At 35.3% G+C, this 18,623-nt stretch overlaps 1 protein-coding gene across 2 annotated transcripts in view; it reads left to right on the top strand.

The window, feature by feature from the left end:
* pudp (pseudouridine 5'-phosphatase) overlaps positions 1-18,623 on the top strand; it is a 115,278-nt gene that overhangs the window by 33,368 nt on the left and 63,287 nt on the right. For both annotated transcript variants that reach the window (NM_001011342.1, XM_018091213.2), the window contains 2 exon segments: positions 543-761; positions 15,501-15,730. In NM_001011342.1, the coding sequence (NP_001011342.1) occupies positions 543-761; positions 15,501-15,730 (449 nt within the window).

Below are 18,623 nucleotides of genomic sequence, written 5' to 3' on the forward strand. Positions count from 1 at the left end.
TCATCTCCCATAGACCCTTAGTCAAATAATTCAATTTTAAAACATATTTGCTTTTTCTCTGCAATAATAATACAGTACCTTGTGCTTAATTACAACTAAGATATAATTAACTCTTAATGGAGGCAAAACAATCCAATTTGTTTTTTTAATCGTTAAGTGATTTTTAGCAGACTTTACTCAAGTATATGGATCCAAATTACGGAAAGAACCCTTATCCGGAAAACCCCAGGTCCCAATCATTCTGGATAACAGGTCCAATACCTGTATAATGTTTATCAAACCATTCAAAACTATTACATCCATTTTCTTTATAAAGTAGAATAATAATACCTTTAAGTGAAATTCAGGCTAAAATAGACATCAAAGCGTTATTGAATGTAGGTGCTTAATAGAAAAAAAATCTTCAATGTATTTATATCATTGGTATTTTCCTTTGGTTTTTAGTTTCTTAGTTGAATATTTAATTATGCAAAGCCACCATAAAACCAGCATACAGTGATAACTATAATCTCTTTTAATGCATTTAATGGCTTTCTTTTCAGATACAGAACGATTGTACACAGTGGTATTCCAAGAAATCTGTAACCGATTTGGCAAAGAATATACATGGGATGTTAAATCCTTAGTCATGGGGAAAAAGGCATTGCCAGCTGCTGAAATAATCCGTGATGTTCTAGCCCTTCCTATGACTGCGGAAGAATTGTTGAATGAAAGTCGAATAAAGCAGGAAGAGATATTTCCTACCGCATCATTGATGCCAGGTAACTGAACCATTTAAATTGTGTTATATTTCAAAGAAAAGGGTCACCATGGTTTTAATTTATGTTTTTTACAAGAATGCTTGGACCTGGTGTTTTCCGGATAAGGAGTCTTTCTGTAATTTGGATCTTCATACCTTAAGGGGCACATTTACTAACCCACGAACGGGCCGAATGCGTCCGATTGCGTTTTTTTCGTAATGATCGGTATTTTGCGATTTTTTTCAGAAAATTATCGCGACTTTTTCGTTACCAATACGATTTTTGCGAAAAAACGCGAGTTTTTCCGTAGCCATTCTGAAAGATGCAATTTTTTCCGTAGCGTTAAAACTTGCGCAAAAAGTTGCGATTTTTTTGTAGTGTTAAAACTTGCGCGAAACGTCGCGCCTTTTAAGTTTTAACGCTACGAAAAAAGCGCAACTTTTCGCGCAAGTTTTAACGCTACGAAAAAATCGCAACTTTTCGCGCAAGTTTTAACGCTACGAAAAAAGCGCAACTTTTCGCGCAAGTTTTAACGCTACGAAAAAGCGCAACTTTTCGCGCAAGTTTTAACGCTACGAAAAAATCGCAACTTTCGGAATGGCTACGAAAAACTCGCGTTTTTTCGCGCAAATCGTATTGGTAACGAAAAAGTCGCGATAATTTCCGAAAAGTCGTAAAGGCGCCGAAAAAAATCGCAAAAAATACGAAAAAGTCACAAAATGTTCGTTTTCCAATCGGAATTCTTCCAATTCGGTCGGAATTCGTGTCTTAGTAAATCAGCCCCTAAGTCTGCTAAAAAAAATCATTATTTAAACCCAATAGAAATGGGGTTTCCGGATAACAGATCCCATACCTGTATTTATCAGATGTAGGGGTGAGCAAATGTTTTAGCCTTATACTGATATGCTAGAATTTCACCAAAAAAGACACTCAGTGACTCCAACGTATTTGACGTGATGCACAGAATAATAAAGACACTCATTAACTACAATGCATTTGGCATAATAAAAAATGAGGCAAAAACACGCCCATTAAATTGCATTTTGCAAAATGTCCCCATTATACGAATTTGTCCTCATGTTTGCTAATTCTTTGTTAAGCGAAAATGGGAAAGTTTTGCTCATCATCGATCAAATGGAAATATTAAAAGAGATCACTGTGTAATGGATTCTCTGGCTCAGTGACTCTGCTTGCAGTTTTAACTTTGTGTACTTGCCATTGTTTTCAGACTCTTTGGTTTAACATTAATTCTCCTAGACTTTCTTTAATGTTGAAATCCCCTTTCAGGAATATATTTATAGATGTCCAAAGGATCATGGATTAGAGCTATATAAAAATATATAGTAATTGAATTATACTGACAAGAACAAGAAATATCCCCTAGGCTCATAGAGTATACAGATATGTGCCATGCTGTTATGTTATGTTAGGTCTGTGACTAGCTGTAGAGCTTTCCATTGCCATCAATAGGAATCAACCACAAGTCACTGTATTTTGGAAGAAATACCTGTTGTGCATTTTATTGTCGCTAGTAAGTATTTACAGAAATGTAGAATAGGCAATATGGACATTCATATTATTTGTAAGAATTAAGCCAGGATACTAAAATTGCAGTTTTAATACATTACCTAATTCTTAAACACAAGTTTTATGCAGGATAAAAGCTGCAGAAAAGTAGGGTGACCCATAGAAAAACCATAGATTTTTGGAAAGTACACATTCAGACAAATCCAAAAGGGCTGAATATTTATTTCTACTCCAAACCAAATGGCAAAGCTTTCCTAAAGTTAGCCTTTCTGAAAATCACCTAAAAAAGTTGCAATTTGCCTTATTTATCTTATTTACAAAGGCACATCACCCCAAATATGAACACCAGAGGTCTGCTGAACAGTTTGATACCCAATATGCATAGATATACCAAAGTATGTGATATGTACTGACCCCAAATGAAATGCAGTTTCTGCGTATTATGTGTCATAAGACACTGTACAGAAACACCCAGGAAACCATATATTTTTGGAAAATACACATTTGGAAAAATCCAGTATGGGTTAAGAAGCCTTTATAAACCAAAGTACCAATCTGCAAAGCTTTCCTGAAGTTAGCGTTTTTTATGACTTTTCTGAAAATCGCCTAAAATTGTTGAAATTTGCCACATTTATCATACATACAATGACACATCATCCTAAACATGAATAGCAGAGGTCTACTTAACAGTTTGAGGCCCAATATGCAAAGATTAACCAATGTATGTGATATGTACAGATTTCAAATGAAAGTACTGCATATGGATTTTCTCGGGTGCCAACTCTGCTTCGGCAAACAAGACCCCTTGCTTGTGTATTATATTCTTGGAAAGTACATATTCTGATGGATCCAACATCAGTAAAGATGCCTTTCTACACCTAAACTTAGCCGTTTATGACTTTTTATTTTTACTTTTTTTTTTTTTAATTACCTAAAATGTTGAAAATTGCCACATTTATCTATATCATTTAATAATTTGTTTACATACAAAGGAAAATCACCCCAAATATGAATATCAGAGTTCTACTGAACAGTTTGATGCCCAACATGCATAGATTTACCAAAGAATGTGATATTTATGGACCCCATATGAAAATTAGCGCATTTGAATTTTCTCGCCTACTAACTCAGCATCTGCAAATACAGGTGTATTATGTGTTGTAAGATCCCCCTAAATGTACAGCAAACCCTGAAAACCATATATTTTTTGAAAGTACACATTCTGATGAATTAAATATGGATAAAGAGTCCTTTCTACACCAAAGCACCAATCTGCAAAGTTAGCATTTTTTTTACATTTCTGAAAATCACCTAAAAATGAGCATTTATCTCATACAATTTCTTGCATACAAAGGCAAATCTCCCCCGATATAAACAACAGAGGTCTACTGTACAGTTTGATGCCCAGTATGCATAGATATATAGAACTATGCGGTATGTACGGACCCCAAAATGAAAATAGCGCATATGGATTTTCTTACCTGCCAACTCAGCTTTTGCTAACAGAACCCCCTGACAGCGTATTATGTGCCGTAACACACCCTAACTGTACAGGGACCCCAGGAAAACCATATATTTTTGGAAAGTACACATTCTGATAAATTTAAAATGGGTAAAGATGTCTATATATACCAAATTGCCAAATGGCAAAGCTATGCTAAAAAAAAAAACAGATCAGGAAAAATGCAATAAAATGACAAAAATTATGCAATTCAACAAAATAACACACCATGCAACAGGGTAATTAGTGGTCAAAATACCTGATCCAATAGTTACGCTGTCAAAATAAACAAAAGACCATGGGGTAGAATGAATGAGTAAAAAAAGGTGTTTGTGAGAGTTCATGTGTGTGCACATCTAAAAGTTGTGTAACAGTGTGTGTATATGAGTGTCTATAGTGTGCAAAAGTGTCCAAAATGAAAAAAAAAGATAAATTGTGTGCTGTATGTGTGTGTAAATGTGTGAGCTGCTGAACAAAAAGTTACAAGTAATGAAAAATTAAGACAAATTGCAATGTGTCAGAATATTACTCTTTACATCATACTAAATAAATTAAAGATAGCTGCAAAAAGATAGTATAATAGTAGACGTGTTACCAACAATTAAATATACAGTTAAATATAGTAAACATAAGTGACTACATGTATATGAGGGTACCAGTCTTTCGCTTTCTGTCATTGTTCTGTTTGGTTCTTTTCTGTTATAAATCGGCAATTCAGAACTCCTATTACATGCTGTTACACTTAGCAAGCTGTGCCTAGAAAGAGCAGGTTGACTGCCCTGTGAATGTGATTGTACTGTGAGAAAGGTTACTGTTAGTAGCCAGGCAATACAGAATGGATTTTAATTCACCATCTGTTCTCTCTGTCACTTTAGGGTACAGGAAAGTTTCACTATCTGACATTGGATTGAACCAATATCTCTTGGGAGACTGACAGTGCCAAAATATCTTCTTTGTCACTGGGAAAGTGAAATGCTGCATATGCTATATACTGAAGCCTGTATACATACATTTTATAGTGCTGTGTAGGATAATAAAATATAATATATATATATATATATATATATATATATATATATATATATATATATATATATATATATATATATATACAGGTATAGGACCCATTATCCAGAGAATGCTCGGGACCAAGGGTATTCCGGATCTCCATACCTTAAGGCTACTAAAACATCAATAAAACATTAATTAAACCCAATAGGATTGTTTTGCATCCAATAAGGATTGGGGGGGGGATCCTGAATGAAACAGTTGTTTAAAGTGACACAAAGAAGCAGTCAAACTGATAACTACAGGTGCAGATGGCACCAGGCCAGCAGTCTGATACCCACCGAATTTAACTATTGTACCATTTGACATACATCTTTTTCCAAAAATAAAATGTCATCACACAGGAAATAGCCTAGGCACATCTGGGGCAAATTTGTATTTATCACTTTAGGAGGCCTCAAAAGCATAGTTTCTAGAGATTCCTAGTACTGAAGCCATGGAAATATTATGAAAATAAAATGTTTTTTGAGTATTTTTTTTTAATCAGGTAACTTGGAGCAGGAACTGTAAGGAAGCTTGATTATAGCACATATCATATGTGTTAAGAGACCCAAAAGAAGGCATTAAATAGATGGATATAAGGTAGAGGATGTTAACACATGCTTCCCGAATGACTGAGGATAAAATGAAATGTGGAGTTACAGTGCCTGCTGTTAAAACTTACTTAGTATGACAACTAATGATGAGTGAATCTACCTTGTTTCGCTTTGCTGTAAAATTTGCGAATCTTTTGAAAAATTCGCAAAGTGGGCTAAATGTCACGCATCAATTCTTTTGAGGCAGGCGACAATTTTTGAACGCTTATAAATTTTTTCATCCGTTTCGCAAAAAAAATCTGCCAATGACAAAACGCGAATCCATGCCTGGTGAAACATTTCGCCCATCACTCCTTACAACAGTTTCAAGGGTCCTTGAGTTACTTAGGGGCAGCTATATTAATGTTCACATTTTTTTGTTTTCCTCAAATCAAACTGTAGCACCACAAATTTAGTTTTAGTACAAAAAAATCATAAATCATAAATATTATAATAATAAGTTATAACTGTAATACAAACTACACAATCTAAGAGCGGGGGAGGTCATGTAGAAGTCAATAGGAGCTGTCCTTTGCAAACATATTGTAAAGTATATATTTAATTCAAGGTTTTAGATTTTTTTGGTGGGGGGGTGCTTGTAATCTCAAAGATTCAAAGAGTGCAGAGACATTCATGCTTTTATAAAAAGTTAGTTTATTCATGGAAGAAAAAAAACCCATGAAAATTACACACTTTTATTTTTATAAATCTGCCCCTTAATATTTTATCTTAAAAAACATGGTCCTTTTTCCCTTCAAATACCCAGTTAAATATAATGTAATATAGTTACTTTGTAGTTTTGAACACAAACTTTTCAACGTTAAGTGATGATTTTCCTGTAACAAAATATTTCTATTTAAAAAAGCAGCTGGAAAGTGCAGCATACACAGCCTAATGCAATACTGACATATTTTATAAGGACAACGTTAGCAATTACATAGCTTAAAACTGCAGCCTTCTAAATTTGTAGATTTTTGTATTAATACAAAGTGAATACTTTAGAAGTCATCTAGGTTGTCCTTAAACACAAGTGCATTCAAGAAATACATTAGCAAAAAAAGTTCAGGCTTCGTTTCCCCCCCCCCCTCCCCAAAGGATTTTTATATTCTAATATTGCTCTCATAGTGGATCTTCAAAAATATTTATTCATGCTTCTGAAGCTCATGTCTCTATAAACAAGATGTATGTTGCCAGGGGTAATTATGACTTCTCTGGTTGCTTTAAATGAAGCAGTCTTTATGGGGAAAATGAAAGCAATTGTAAAGGATTTTAAACAAACACAATGAGACAGTTAGGCACTTATTGGAGAGATGTAACTAAATGGGACTATTTTGCCTTCAAATTCTGTGTCTATATCCTATTAATAAATGAAGCTTATAATCTAATTATTTTACCTCAACAGCATGCCGTGAGGGCATAGTCTATTACTGGCACATAACATACCTTTTTCACATCTTTAAAGTAAAACATTTGACAGACAGTCACAATAATAGATTTCTCAGCAGTGAAAGCCTTGTGTAAGCTACAATAACACCAGCAATCCCCCATGGCACCCATACAGATGCAACTGCATTTATGTTAGCTTGATATGGATTCAACAGCACTATCAAGTCATACCTTCAAACTGTTTAATTGCGCTTCAACTGCACCACCCATTAAATGCAATAGGTTACAAATTCCTTCTCAGAAAAACTGTTTTGTATGTATAAAATTGATGGATCAATTTGATGTGGTTTCCTTCAGATAAATGCTCTGTGAGTGAGTCCTTAACATTTCAGAACAATGAATTTGTGAAATAAGTCTAATAATTTATTGCTCATGAACACTTCTCTCTGATCTAACAGTATATATGTTGTGCCATTCCAGCTTTCATTTGTATTATGCCCGATGAAGGGGCCTAAGAGCTTTGAAAGCTTGCAATGTATCTTTGTTGTTAGCCAATATAGGTCTCATTTCTACAATACAATTTTGAATTTAGTCTGGTGTAGAAATTTTTTAATAACGAAGAATAAAATTGGGTAAAACATACATTATGAAGATAAAACAAAATTCTCATAAAATATATGACCATGCCATACACTATAGCTGCCCCAGATACACAGTGAGATGACCATATCCAATGCACAGGTCTCTAAGGGTGCAAAATAAAACTTGCGTTGAAGTATTCAGGTACATTTTCCATTACAACTGTAATAAGCACTAATTCCCCTCATACAATTTACTTTGATCAATTACACACAATAATAATAATAATAATAATAATTATTATTATTATTTCTTTTTATGCAAGGCAGGAGTTCCCTATAGAGGTTTGCCCAGTCAGACTAATAGTTCAAAGAAATGAAGGTTCCATAATATTTTCATCATCCGCAAATCGGGGTTACGTGAACAAGAAATGGACATTTCCTTTTGACTGGATCAAAGTATTACCGAAGATGGCAAAGCATTTAAATCTCAGGTCCAGGGCAATACTTAAAATTTTAAGTAGCACCTTGTTTGTATTATAAAGATGTATTCTTTATCTAATATATGTTAATAGTTAACAGTCTCTTTGACAGAAATCCTTTTTCTTTGTTTCTTCCTCCCACCTACTGTGCAGGGTCTGCTCAGGTATCAGACCTATTATGGAGTATGTACAGCCGAGATTGAAGGTATTCCCTTAATGCTGCTTATGAACTCTATCTTTACTGCTTTTGATCCTCCTTTCTTCCTTGTTTTTTATAGAAGTTAAAATTATTCTTGTTCTAGTTGATGTTATATTGATTGTACAACGTTGTAATCAAGCTAAGCATGGAATTATCAGTGCATCAGTCCTTTCCCAATGGATACCTACATGTATTAAACAAGATACAATTGCATATTTTATCACTTAATGTAAATGGACTTGACAGTTTAATTAAAAGTAAGTTTGCCCTAAATTTTAGCACAACTTCCAAAACTTATACAGTATATTTCCAGGAACAGACTTTGGTTGGTTTACAAATACACCAAATTCCACCTAATACAGGTATGGGATCTGTTACCTGGAAACCTGTTATCCAGCTTCAGTTCACTGAAGCTTTTCTAAACTGTATTCTATTCCAATACTGCTGTTACAAAAAGCACCACTTTTTTTTTTTGGAGTAGCCATTCTCATTTCAAATTCACATTCTATATAGGCGTTAGGCAATTTTTCAGACATTAGCTAATCTGTAATTTAAAATGTAAAATAAAGTTAATAATTTAGCAAATGTTAGTTCAGGCCAAACGATCAAATTATAATGGGAGCAATGGGCGCAGTCAGTTCGGGGACCGCATCAACGAGCCAATGCAGTCCCCGATCTGACTAAATCTTTTAACCTGCCTGATCAGTATCTGGCCAATTTCAGGCAAGATATCGGTCAGGCATGCTAATTGTTCCTGCCCCTACACGGGCAAATAAGCTGCTGAATCGGTCTAAGGGACTGATATCGGCAGCTACAATCGGCCCGTGTATGGCCACCTTTAGTGCCAGACCGCCACCACCAATCTGTTTGATGCATAGAGAATCAGGGATCATTCTATATTTAACAGATTAGACCTTTTCCTCATTGAGAAATTAATTTTAACAACTGAAAAAGTAAAAAAGTAGCCACCTGTCTTGACTATGCACCAACAGGATTGCACCTCAGATTGAATTCAATAGAGTCTATGACTTCCTACTAGAAGATTAACAGTTATCTGCTGTGTCAAAAGGATAATATTTCTCACCTAATTAACTAAAGAATTTAATATTCTAAACCATTTTATAGAGGCCAATGCAGATTTGGTATGGTACACATATAAAATCTATTATTATAGGGCACTTAATTGAATTAGCTACTGCTAAGAATAGACAGAAAATAGCAGAACCGGTGAAGTTTAATTTGATGCTCACAGTAGAATTTGCTAAAAGCAAAGTCTCCCCGACACATGCTGGTTCAAAAATATATGTGGGAACTTGCTGACAAACCAATTAAAAGGGACTATAGAGCCAAATATAGACAAAAATTGGAAAATTCTCACAAAGCAAAGCCATGTAGCAGAGTCATTTGCTAAATTTTATAGTTGTCTGTATAATGAACCCAAAACTCATTTTTAAATTATGAAATTAAATTATAAGCAAAAATCTTCTTCATGACTAAATCCAATTCTTGTTGACTTAATATTATCCCTGTGTCTGCATGGGTTTTCTTTAGGTACTCTGGTTTCTTCCTCGACTCTAAAAACATATAGGCAGGTTAATTGGCTCCTGATAAATTGGCCCTACTGTGTATGAATGTGATAGTGACCTTATATTTTAAGCTCAACTGTACTGCTCAGCTGTACTCAAATAATTATATCATCTTAATTGGCTATAAAAATTACCTTTTTATCCAAAATTCTATATTTAAATAGAATTATTCTATTTGACATACAGTACCTGTAAAGTTCATCAGAACTTACAGAATTTACTAGTTCGATTCACATGGGAAAAATAATTTAAAAAAAACAAAACACAGGATTCCTAAATATTCAGGTTGGATAATACCCAAATTTCAAGATTTATCAAACTCTTGATCAAAACTCGATTGGGATTAATCTGTTTGTAGTTATGAAAATCAAGTTAAAATACAGAAAAAGTTGTAGCTGTGTTTTGTTGCAATTATTGTGTTTTTTTAAAATTGAAAACTTAATTGTTTTTAAAGTTTTAGGAGTGTATCAACAGTGATGCAATCTGCAATGCTTAGCTCAAAGTTCTTAAAGACATGATTATAATTTGTATTCTTAAAGCTGGCCATACACTGTCAGATATAAACTACTAGTTAAGCTCTTTCCAGTCTGTGTATGAGCCCTCTCCAATTGTCTCCTGACCAGATATCTATCAGCCAGGTTTGAAAATTCTATTGGTCAAGGGATGCATCAGCACATTGGTGCCATCCACTCCTGACAGGCCTATTTAGGGACCCTTTATTATGTGTTCATTGGCCTTGGAGCTGAACAATCATCAGCCCAATATGTACGTAGCCAAACTGGATAAAGATCTGCTCATATGGCGACCTTGCCAAACGTGCAGGTTGTAATGTGTAAGTTTTAATGGTCCCCTCCTGGCATAACCAGTACCTTCTATAGCATGTTTTTCTTTCATTTTACTGGGAAATGTCAGTGAGAAAACTACATTTAGGCACTGTAGTTCTCCTTAACAGCACTGCACCAGACAGAATGCCTAGTGTGCATTAACTTAAATTAGTAGGTTCTAAAATAATGCCCCAAATATTAATTTAAAAGTTAAATTAACAGTGCTTAGATATTATTTTAATTGTTTTTTAATACATTTTTGCCTAAGATATGAAACATTTTCCTCAATTTGTGATTTGTCCCTTTTCAAATTACAACTGACCTCATTTTTATTTTAACTGGCAAAATGTTCACTTTAATACTAAGTGACAAATAAAAACCCAGTATCCTTAGGTATCACCCTTTACTTATATACAAATGAATGTATTTTATTTTTTAAAGAAGTATCTTTATTTATACACAGGTTGTTTTGATAAGACAAAAACGACTGCTTAAATGGTGTGTATTTGTCTCATTCATTTCCATTTTGCCTTGAGGCATCTGTATTCTTCTTAGGAAGTATGCATTACTGCATTCTGTAGCGCCCTAATTGCTATCTGATGATGCCTTAAATTGTTGCAGTCACACTGAGTTATCAGGTTCCAATAATTTAGCAGATTTACACTTAAAGAGGCTCTCGGGACTAGAATACTGGTCGAATAAACATCGCTCTTGGGATGAAGTAAAAAAAGAATTCATTTAAAAGCACAGGAATACATGCTATGAAAAGATCCTGAGCGACTAACCTTTACATAAGCATCCCTATGCAAACCTGAACATACCCTTTCATGACTCTGATTCTAATCAGTGACATCTGAGGTGAACCAACAATATGAACAAAATAAATGAAAGCAATGTAGATAGAGCAAAAATTGAAATATTAGAATACTTTTACCTCTGTTTCCAAGAATGGATGTTTGCTTGACAGCATTGAAATGTAGTGGAACATTATTTAAATAGGAAACTGAATTCACCTTCATCATTGTGGGAGTCGACTGACTGGCTATTTTGATTTTTCTTTCTCCCTAACAGTAGGTAAAGACACTTATTCACAACTGCCAAGCTTGTCGCTGATAAGAAAATGCATTTATTGTTTTGGGTATTTGAACTGTTATTACTTATTTTGATGGGGAACTGCACAATTTACCACAACTGATATATCATAACAAAGTCAGCCAGAAGCAATGAAGTGTCACAATAATTTACACCTAGACCATGTGTAGCTAAATACAGCTTTCTTCAAAGGTTAGCAAGATTTAAATATGGTGCATGATCTTCATTACTTTTGAATAAAGCTTTCTTGTTTTTATGTAAACATCATTTAATCTGTATTGACTTGTGCTAAATATTGCATTTACCTGGCTATACACGCAAGTTTCATTCTATTTTAGGACCATTTGTGGCTCTGAAAATTAGTCCTCACAATTTTTGTACCGTGTTGATTGGTCATTTAGTCGGACAGGTTAGAAGGTTTCTGTTGGATAACAATAGTATGTTTGTAGAAATTGCTTATCTGACAAAATACATGGGTGACCTATGATCTATAAACAAAATGCACACAACCACAGAGGAACTTTATGTACATTTGTCAAAAAGTTTCATGCTTTATAAGCCATTGCTTTCTCCAACTAGAACACTTTCTCTTCTTCTTTTCCTGATGTGCTGTCACCAATACTGTTGCAAGTGCTTCTATATATTTTTCATTCATATATACTGGGCTCATTTTAAAACAGAAAAAAAAAAAAACTGTTTTTCAAAATGGAAACTGAAGAAGCTTTATACACACAATCAATTGTAGCATGTTTGTTTGTATAAACACATGCTTTACCTTTAAGCAAGAACATCATTCCCAGAATGAAAGTTTTCAAATGTCACTACTGTTTCCTGGACATAACTTACGTATAATAGTTGTCTGTCATTTAATGGCCAGAACATTGTCTGATTTGTTATTTTCCCCTACTTTAATCCTATAATTTAAATCTGAATGAAATCTGAACATTTAGTTACATAGGGTTGAAAAAAGACCAGAGTCCATCAAGTTCAACCCATCCAAGTAAACCCAGCACACACAAACCTATACTCACATACATAAACTATCTATACAACCACTAATATTAACTGTAGATATTAGTATCACAATCGCCTTTGATATGCTGCTTGTTCAAAAACTCATCCAGGCCCCTCTTAAAGGCATTAACAGAATCTGCCATTACAACATCACTAGGAAGGGCATTCCACAACCTCACTGCCCTCACCGTGAAAAACCACCTACGCTGCTTCAAATGGAAGCTCTGTTCCTCTAATCTAAAGGGGTGACCTCTGGTGCGTTGATCCTTTTTATGGGAAAAAAGAACATCCCCCATCAACCTCTAATCCCCTCTAATGTACTTGTACAGAGTAATCATGTCCCCTCGCAAGCGCCTCTTTTCCAGAGAAAACAACCCCAGGCCTCGACAGTCTAACCTCATAACTTAAATCTTCCATCCCCTTTACCAGTTTAGTTGCACGTCTCTGCACTCTCTCCAGCTCATTAATATCCTTCTTAAGGACTGAAGCCCAAAACTGCACTGCATACTCAAGGTGAGGCCTTACCAGGGACCTATAAAGAGGCAAAATTATGTTTTCATCCCTTGAGTCAATGCCCTTTTTTTATACAAGACAGCACTTTATTTGCTTTAGTAGCCACAGAATGACACTTCCTTGAATTAGACAACTTGTTATCTACAAAAACCCCTAGATCCTTCTCCATTAAGGATACCCCCAACAAACTACCATTCAGTAGATAGTTTGCGTTTATATTATTTCTACCAAAGTGAATAACTTTGCACTTGTCAACATTGAACCTCATTTTCCAGTTTGCTGCCCAGTTTTCCAATTTTGTCAAATACGCTCTGCAAAGTGGCAGCATCCTGCATGGAACTTATAGTTTTGCACAATTTACTGTCATCAGCAAAAATAGATACAGTACTCTCTATGCCCACCTCCAGGTCATTAATAAACAAGTTAAAAAGCAAAGGACCAAGGACTGACCCCTGCGGTACTCCACTAACCACACTGGTCCAATTAGAAAATGTTCCATTTACCACCACTCTTTGTAATCTATCCTTCAGCCAGTTCTCTATCCAATTACAAATATTATGTTCTAGACCAATATTCCTCAATTTGATCATTAACCTTCTGTGAGGTACTGTATCAAATGCTTTAGCAAAGTCCAAGTAGATGACATCAACTGCCATTCCAGCATCGAAGTTCTTGCTCACCTCCTCATAAAAGGCGACTAAATTAGTCTGGCAAAATCTGTTACGCATAAAACCATGCTGGTGCAAACTTATAGTATTGTGAACTGCAATGTATTTAAGTACCCTATCCCTTATTACCCCTTCCAAAATCTTTCCTACTACTGATGTCAGACTAACAGGCCTTTGTCGTACAACAACTAAAATCTGAACGTGTGTGGCCAGCTTTATCCACCTGCTTGATAATTAGTTAAGATTTTTGTGTGTTTATTTAGGACAGAATTAAATAATTCATTAAGTAAGTAAGTTTGGCAATCTGAAGGAAGATCTTCCAATGAGAGCCTTGTCAGTAATAGTATCACAGAACAGGTAGGAGAAGACAACAAGCATAAATGAGGTTTAAAGTAAAAAAAAAACTGCTAGACAAGCATCTTATCTCAACCCAGCCAGTCAAGCACAACCTCTTCCCTTTGGATGTAATGACAATGCAGTGGGGAGCAACACAAGCATAAAAAGTTCCTAGGGGTGCCAAATATGGTCTGTTAGGGTAGACTCTATATGGCTTGGCAGCCTAAGGGAGTGTCTGTTTGACAGTACACTGTGCTTTTTATGATACCAAAAGTTGCCTCCAAGCCAGGAATTCGAAAATAAATACCTGCTTTGAGGCTGCTGGGAAAAACATCCAAGGAGTTGGTGAACAACATGTTGCTTGCGAGCCACTGGTTGGAGATCTCTGGTCTAAAGGCTTTGCAAATTTTTGTTGGTTTATAAAGGTTCCTTTAGCAAAAGAAATCTTGGCATACCACTTGTTTTGGCATAGTAAGACTTGTTTTGTTTTATGAAGACAATGAGAGAATTCAAAATTTCATCCAGTATAAACAAGTAAAGGGCTATGACTATGAAGAGTTTTATTAATCTAGGCCATGGTATATCTACAGTAGTATAAATAAATCTAAAGCAACTGGACTTGTTAAGTAATCATTGAAGACATTTCACTAATCATCCGAGCAGCTTCTTCAGTACCAGTCAGTTGAACTGAAGAAGCTGCTCGGATGAGTATTGAAACGTCTTCAATGATTACTTAACAAGTCCAGTTGCTTCAAATTTATTTATACTATATAAGTAAAGGAGTAGTAGGACCGAAATGAGAGGCAACATTCCACTGAATAACAAAGTGGAGTAACAATAATAACACTTTGTATTAAGGGAATTTAGTTATCTGGTCTCAGTGAAAATTCCCAGATTATTATGTAAGATTAAAAAAAATTGTTTACCTTATCAAAGTAGAGAAGCCACAAGGATCTCCTGCAATACCTTATCTTATTCTGAAGGTCAGAAAGGGCAGCTACATGGTTACCTCCTTCTCTACATCATGTAGCTGGGGAATAGTTGTTAGTCCAAATATTATATAAAGTCCCCATATTATATAAAGTCTGCCTAAGACACCTGATAAAAAAATTATCTGTTTTCCATCTGTAAATGCCTACTGTTGAATCCACAGACATGGGGGACATGCCTGCGGCATGTGTATCATTAATTTTAGTTTGAACAAAACTTTAAAATATATGCTATATTGCCTTTAGTCATAAAAGTAATATTTATTTAGTTCATTGGGAAAATACTTTAGATATGTTTCTGTAGGTTTTATAACGAAATGGCTTTTTATTTTGGTGAACTGTTATCAGTTTTATTATGGATATGCTTTATCCTGCTCTCCGGCAAATCTTTAATTTATTATCTCTTTCTTTCTCTGTTACAGGGGTTGAAAAGTTAATCTACCATCTGAATAAGCACAATATACCGATAGCTGTTGCCACTAGTTCTGCCAAAGTGACATTTGAAATGAAAACAAGTAAACACAAAGACTTCTTCAATTTATTCCATCATATTGTGCTAGGAGATGACCCAGATGTGAAAAATGGCAAACCACAGCCCGATTCTTTTCTTGTTTGTGCAAAGAGGTTTAACCCCCCTCCAAGGTTAGATAAGGTAAGTTTGGACGTATTCTTTTTCCATAGTTATTGTTTAGACAATATCTTGACTGACATAGAGTTCAGTGAATGTTTTATTTTGTTATGCACACAAAAAAAATATAATATTCATATATTATGCATGCATTTGCAAGAAACCATCTTCATTTCCAGGAAAGACATTGAACTTTTCTCCTCTGTTATGCTTAGAAAGCACTGCTGACCATGCAGCTTGAAAATGAAGTAACCGCATAAAATCACTAGATTGCATGATTTTGTTTGTGTGTTTTCTAAACCATGACTATTGAACAACAGTAGAGCAGAACTGATGAGAGTGTATACTCATTCCAGCAGTGTTCATTACTTGTACACGATTGCATAATATTGTACATTATTGCATACTATTTTTGTAGATATAATTGCAAAGAAATGCAAGTCTGTCATGTTAAACCATTCGATTCAATTAATGGCTCATCAACATAAGGGAAGTATGGATCCAATATTTGGGCAAGATCATTAGATCAACTTGAATTTGTGTATGGGATATATATATCTAGATCTGAGGTTTCAGTTATTTAGAATAACAGTACTTATTATCATCAAGGCAAATATCTGAGGTTTCAATAATTTAAAGTGGTGATACTGATTATCATTAAAGGAGAAGGAAAGTTTGCCAGGGGGTACCAAAATTTTAGGCACCGCCCATTGATTAAGATCACTCCCTGATACCCTGGGCCAGTGCTCCTGTTTGCTAAAAATCGCACTGACCCAGGGTATTTTTGCAGAAGATCCATGTTGCCATCTCTTTTGGAGTCTTCCATTTTCTTTTCATTCCAGTTTGGGCAGGCACATGTGCAGTAGAGTGAAAGCTGAAGGAAAAGCTGGCTCTTTCATTTTAATTCACACGTCCGCACCCTGGAGAAGAACTCAGCACTGCTGCTGAGTTATACTGTGCACTATTTTCCTTTAGAGAATGGGGTTTTGAGCAGCCAGGCTTATTCTGATAATCTGACACATATATGGTATTTGATAGATGTGTCAATTCATTACAGTGTTCCTAACTGTCAGGAAAATGTTCTGCTAAATGGGAAAAATATCGAACTGCTCGGAATCCTTCAGGATAACTTAATTAGTATTTAATGAATCAGTCCTCATCTGTAAAAATAAAACTACAAACAAACTAAGCAGATTTTAATAGTGCTTTATTACTCAAAGCATGTGTGAAGGGGAACATCATGTTGCAGGCATTAGAGCTTGATTATTATGGCCACTAATCCTGTTAATGCCCTAAATTGTAAAGTGACGTTGAAAAAAGACTTATACCATCAGTTTATTTTAAAGACTTTAGCCATAACGTGTAATAATACTGCTGCCTTCTGAGAAATATTAAGATGGGGCAGTCATATGTGTAGGGGGAAATGTCTAAACAAACCAGTCTACAAGCACTGAATGAAGCCTATTTTTATTTGCATTTTACCAGCCTTTTCATTTTTTAGGACACGTGGTGATTTGAGAGAGAAATATGCCAAATATTGCCCACATTCACTAACTTTTTTTGACCACATTCACTTTCACAGTGTTTTGAGTATATGCAGAGTTTGAATTTAGGATTCTGTCTTGGTCTCAGACTGATTCTCTCACACATTTTTAATGTTCTTGGAGGAATGGATGAATTAGCTTGCAAACTGTAAAGCACCAATTATCTTTTAGTGATTCATTTAGGTAGTTTACATATAGTCTTTGCATTTTCCAACAGCCAGCCAAATAAGGTGAAACAGCTGGCTAATAGCATAGAGCCAAACATATTCATCTCTAACTAGTAATTTCACTTGACTTTTTGAAAACAACTATACAAATCTTGTTGTACGAATGAAGATTGTTTGTTTGTGCATTCTGAATACTATTATATCTATATTTAATAAACATATACCAGTATTTACCAGTATTTGTTTAATTGAATTATATAAAAAATCCACGTTGACTGTATTAAATAATATTACTGCAGCATTTGGTGAATTCAAATGCTAATAAACAACCAAACAATCAAAAGATATGCAGAATTACATTACAAGAACAGCACCATAGTAATATTCCAAAGTGAAAAAATATAAATAACACTTTCTTACAGGTGTCAAGGGAATCTTTATCCGCTCCCTGTTCCTGAAGAGAAACAATTACCATACCTGCTATTACCCATGGCGAGGTTGCCAAACAAGTACATCTTTCCCCAATATGCTCACCTTGAGATGGGTGATATCCGATTAATCCAGTCATTTAGCCCAAGGGCCAAAATTCACATTTGTGGGATACAGGCCGTTGGAACAAGGACCACATTTATGCGCCGATGTGCTCCTCCCAACTGACATCTTGCCAATTTTAGACCAGATATCAGTTGGGTAGGCCCGTTTGAGGGTCCCATACATGGGCCAATAAACTGCAAACTCAGACCGTTAGCGGATTTTATCAGCTTGTGTGTGGCCACTTCAAGTTTGAGAGCAGGGTTGTCTACCATTCTGACTCTATATGCTGTTGCGCTTCAATGTCCTCCATCTCTTTCTGGAGTTATGGTGACGTGCCTCTCTATCCAATATTTGGACAAGTATAAGCCAGATGTTGATTGGGCAGGCTTGATTTTTTCATCGGATCAAGGATTGCATTGGCCCATTGATGTGGTCCTTGCTTTAATGGGTTCTAGTTTCATCATTGTAATTTGATCATTTGGCCATAGGGTCAAATGATTGTATAGCCCTTATGGCCCACCATAGGTGGGCATATCAGAAAAAAGATCCACTTGTTCGGCAGCCTCACCTAATGAGCAAATCTAATGATGTATGGCCACCTTTGGAGTTCAAAAAGATTGCTTGTTCACCCCTGCTTGCTCAGAACGACCAAGTTATTATAATTTGCTTCTC

Source organism: Xenopus tropicalis, chromosome 2, assembly GCF_000004195.4.
Source record: "Xenopus tropicalis strain Nigerian chromosome 2, UCB_Xtro_10.0, whole genome shotgun sequence".
NCBI classification, from domain to species: Eukaryota; Metazoa; Chordata; class Amphibia; order Anura; family Pipidae; genus Xenopus; species Xenopus tropicalis.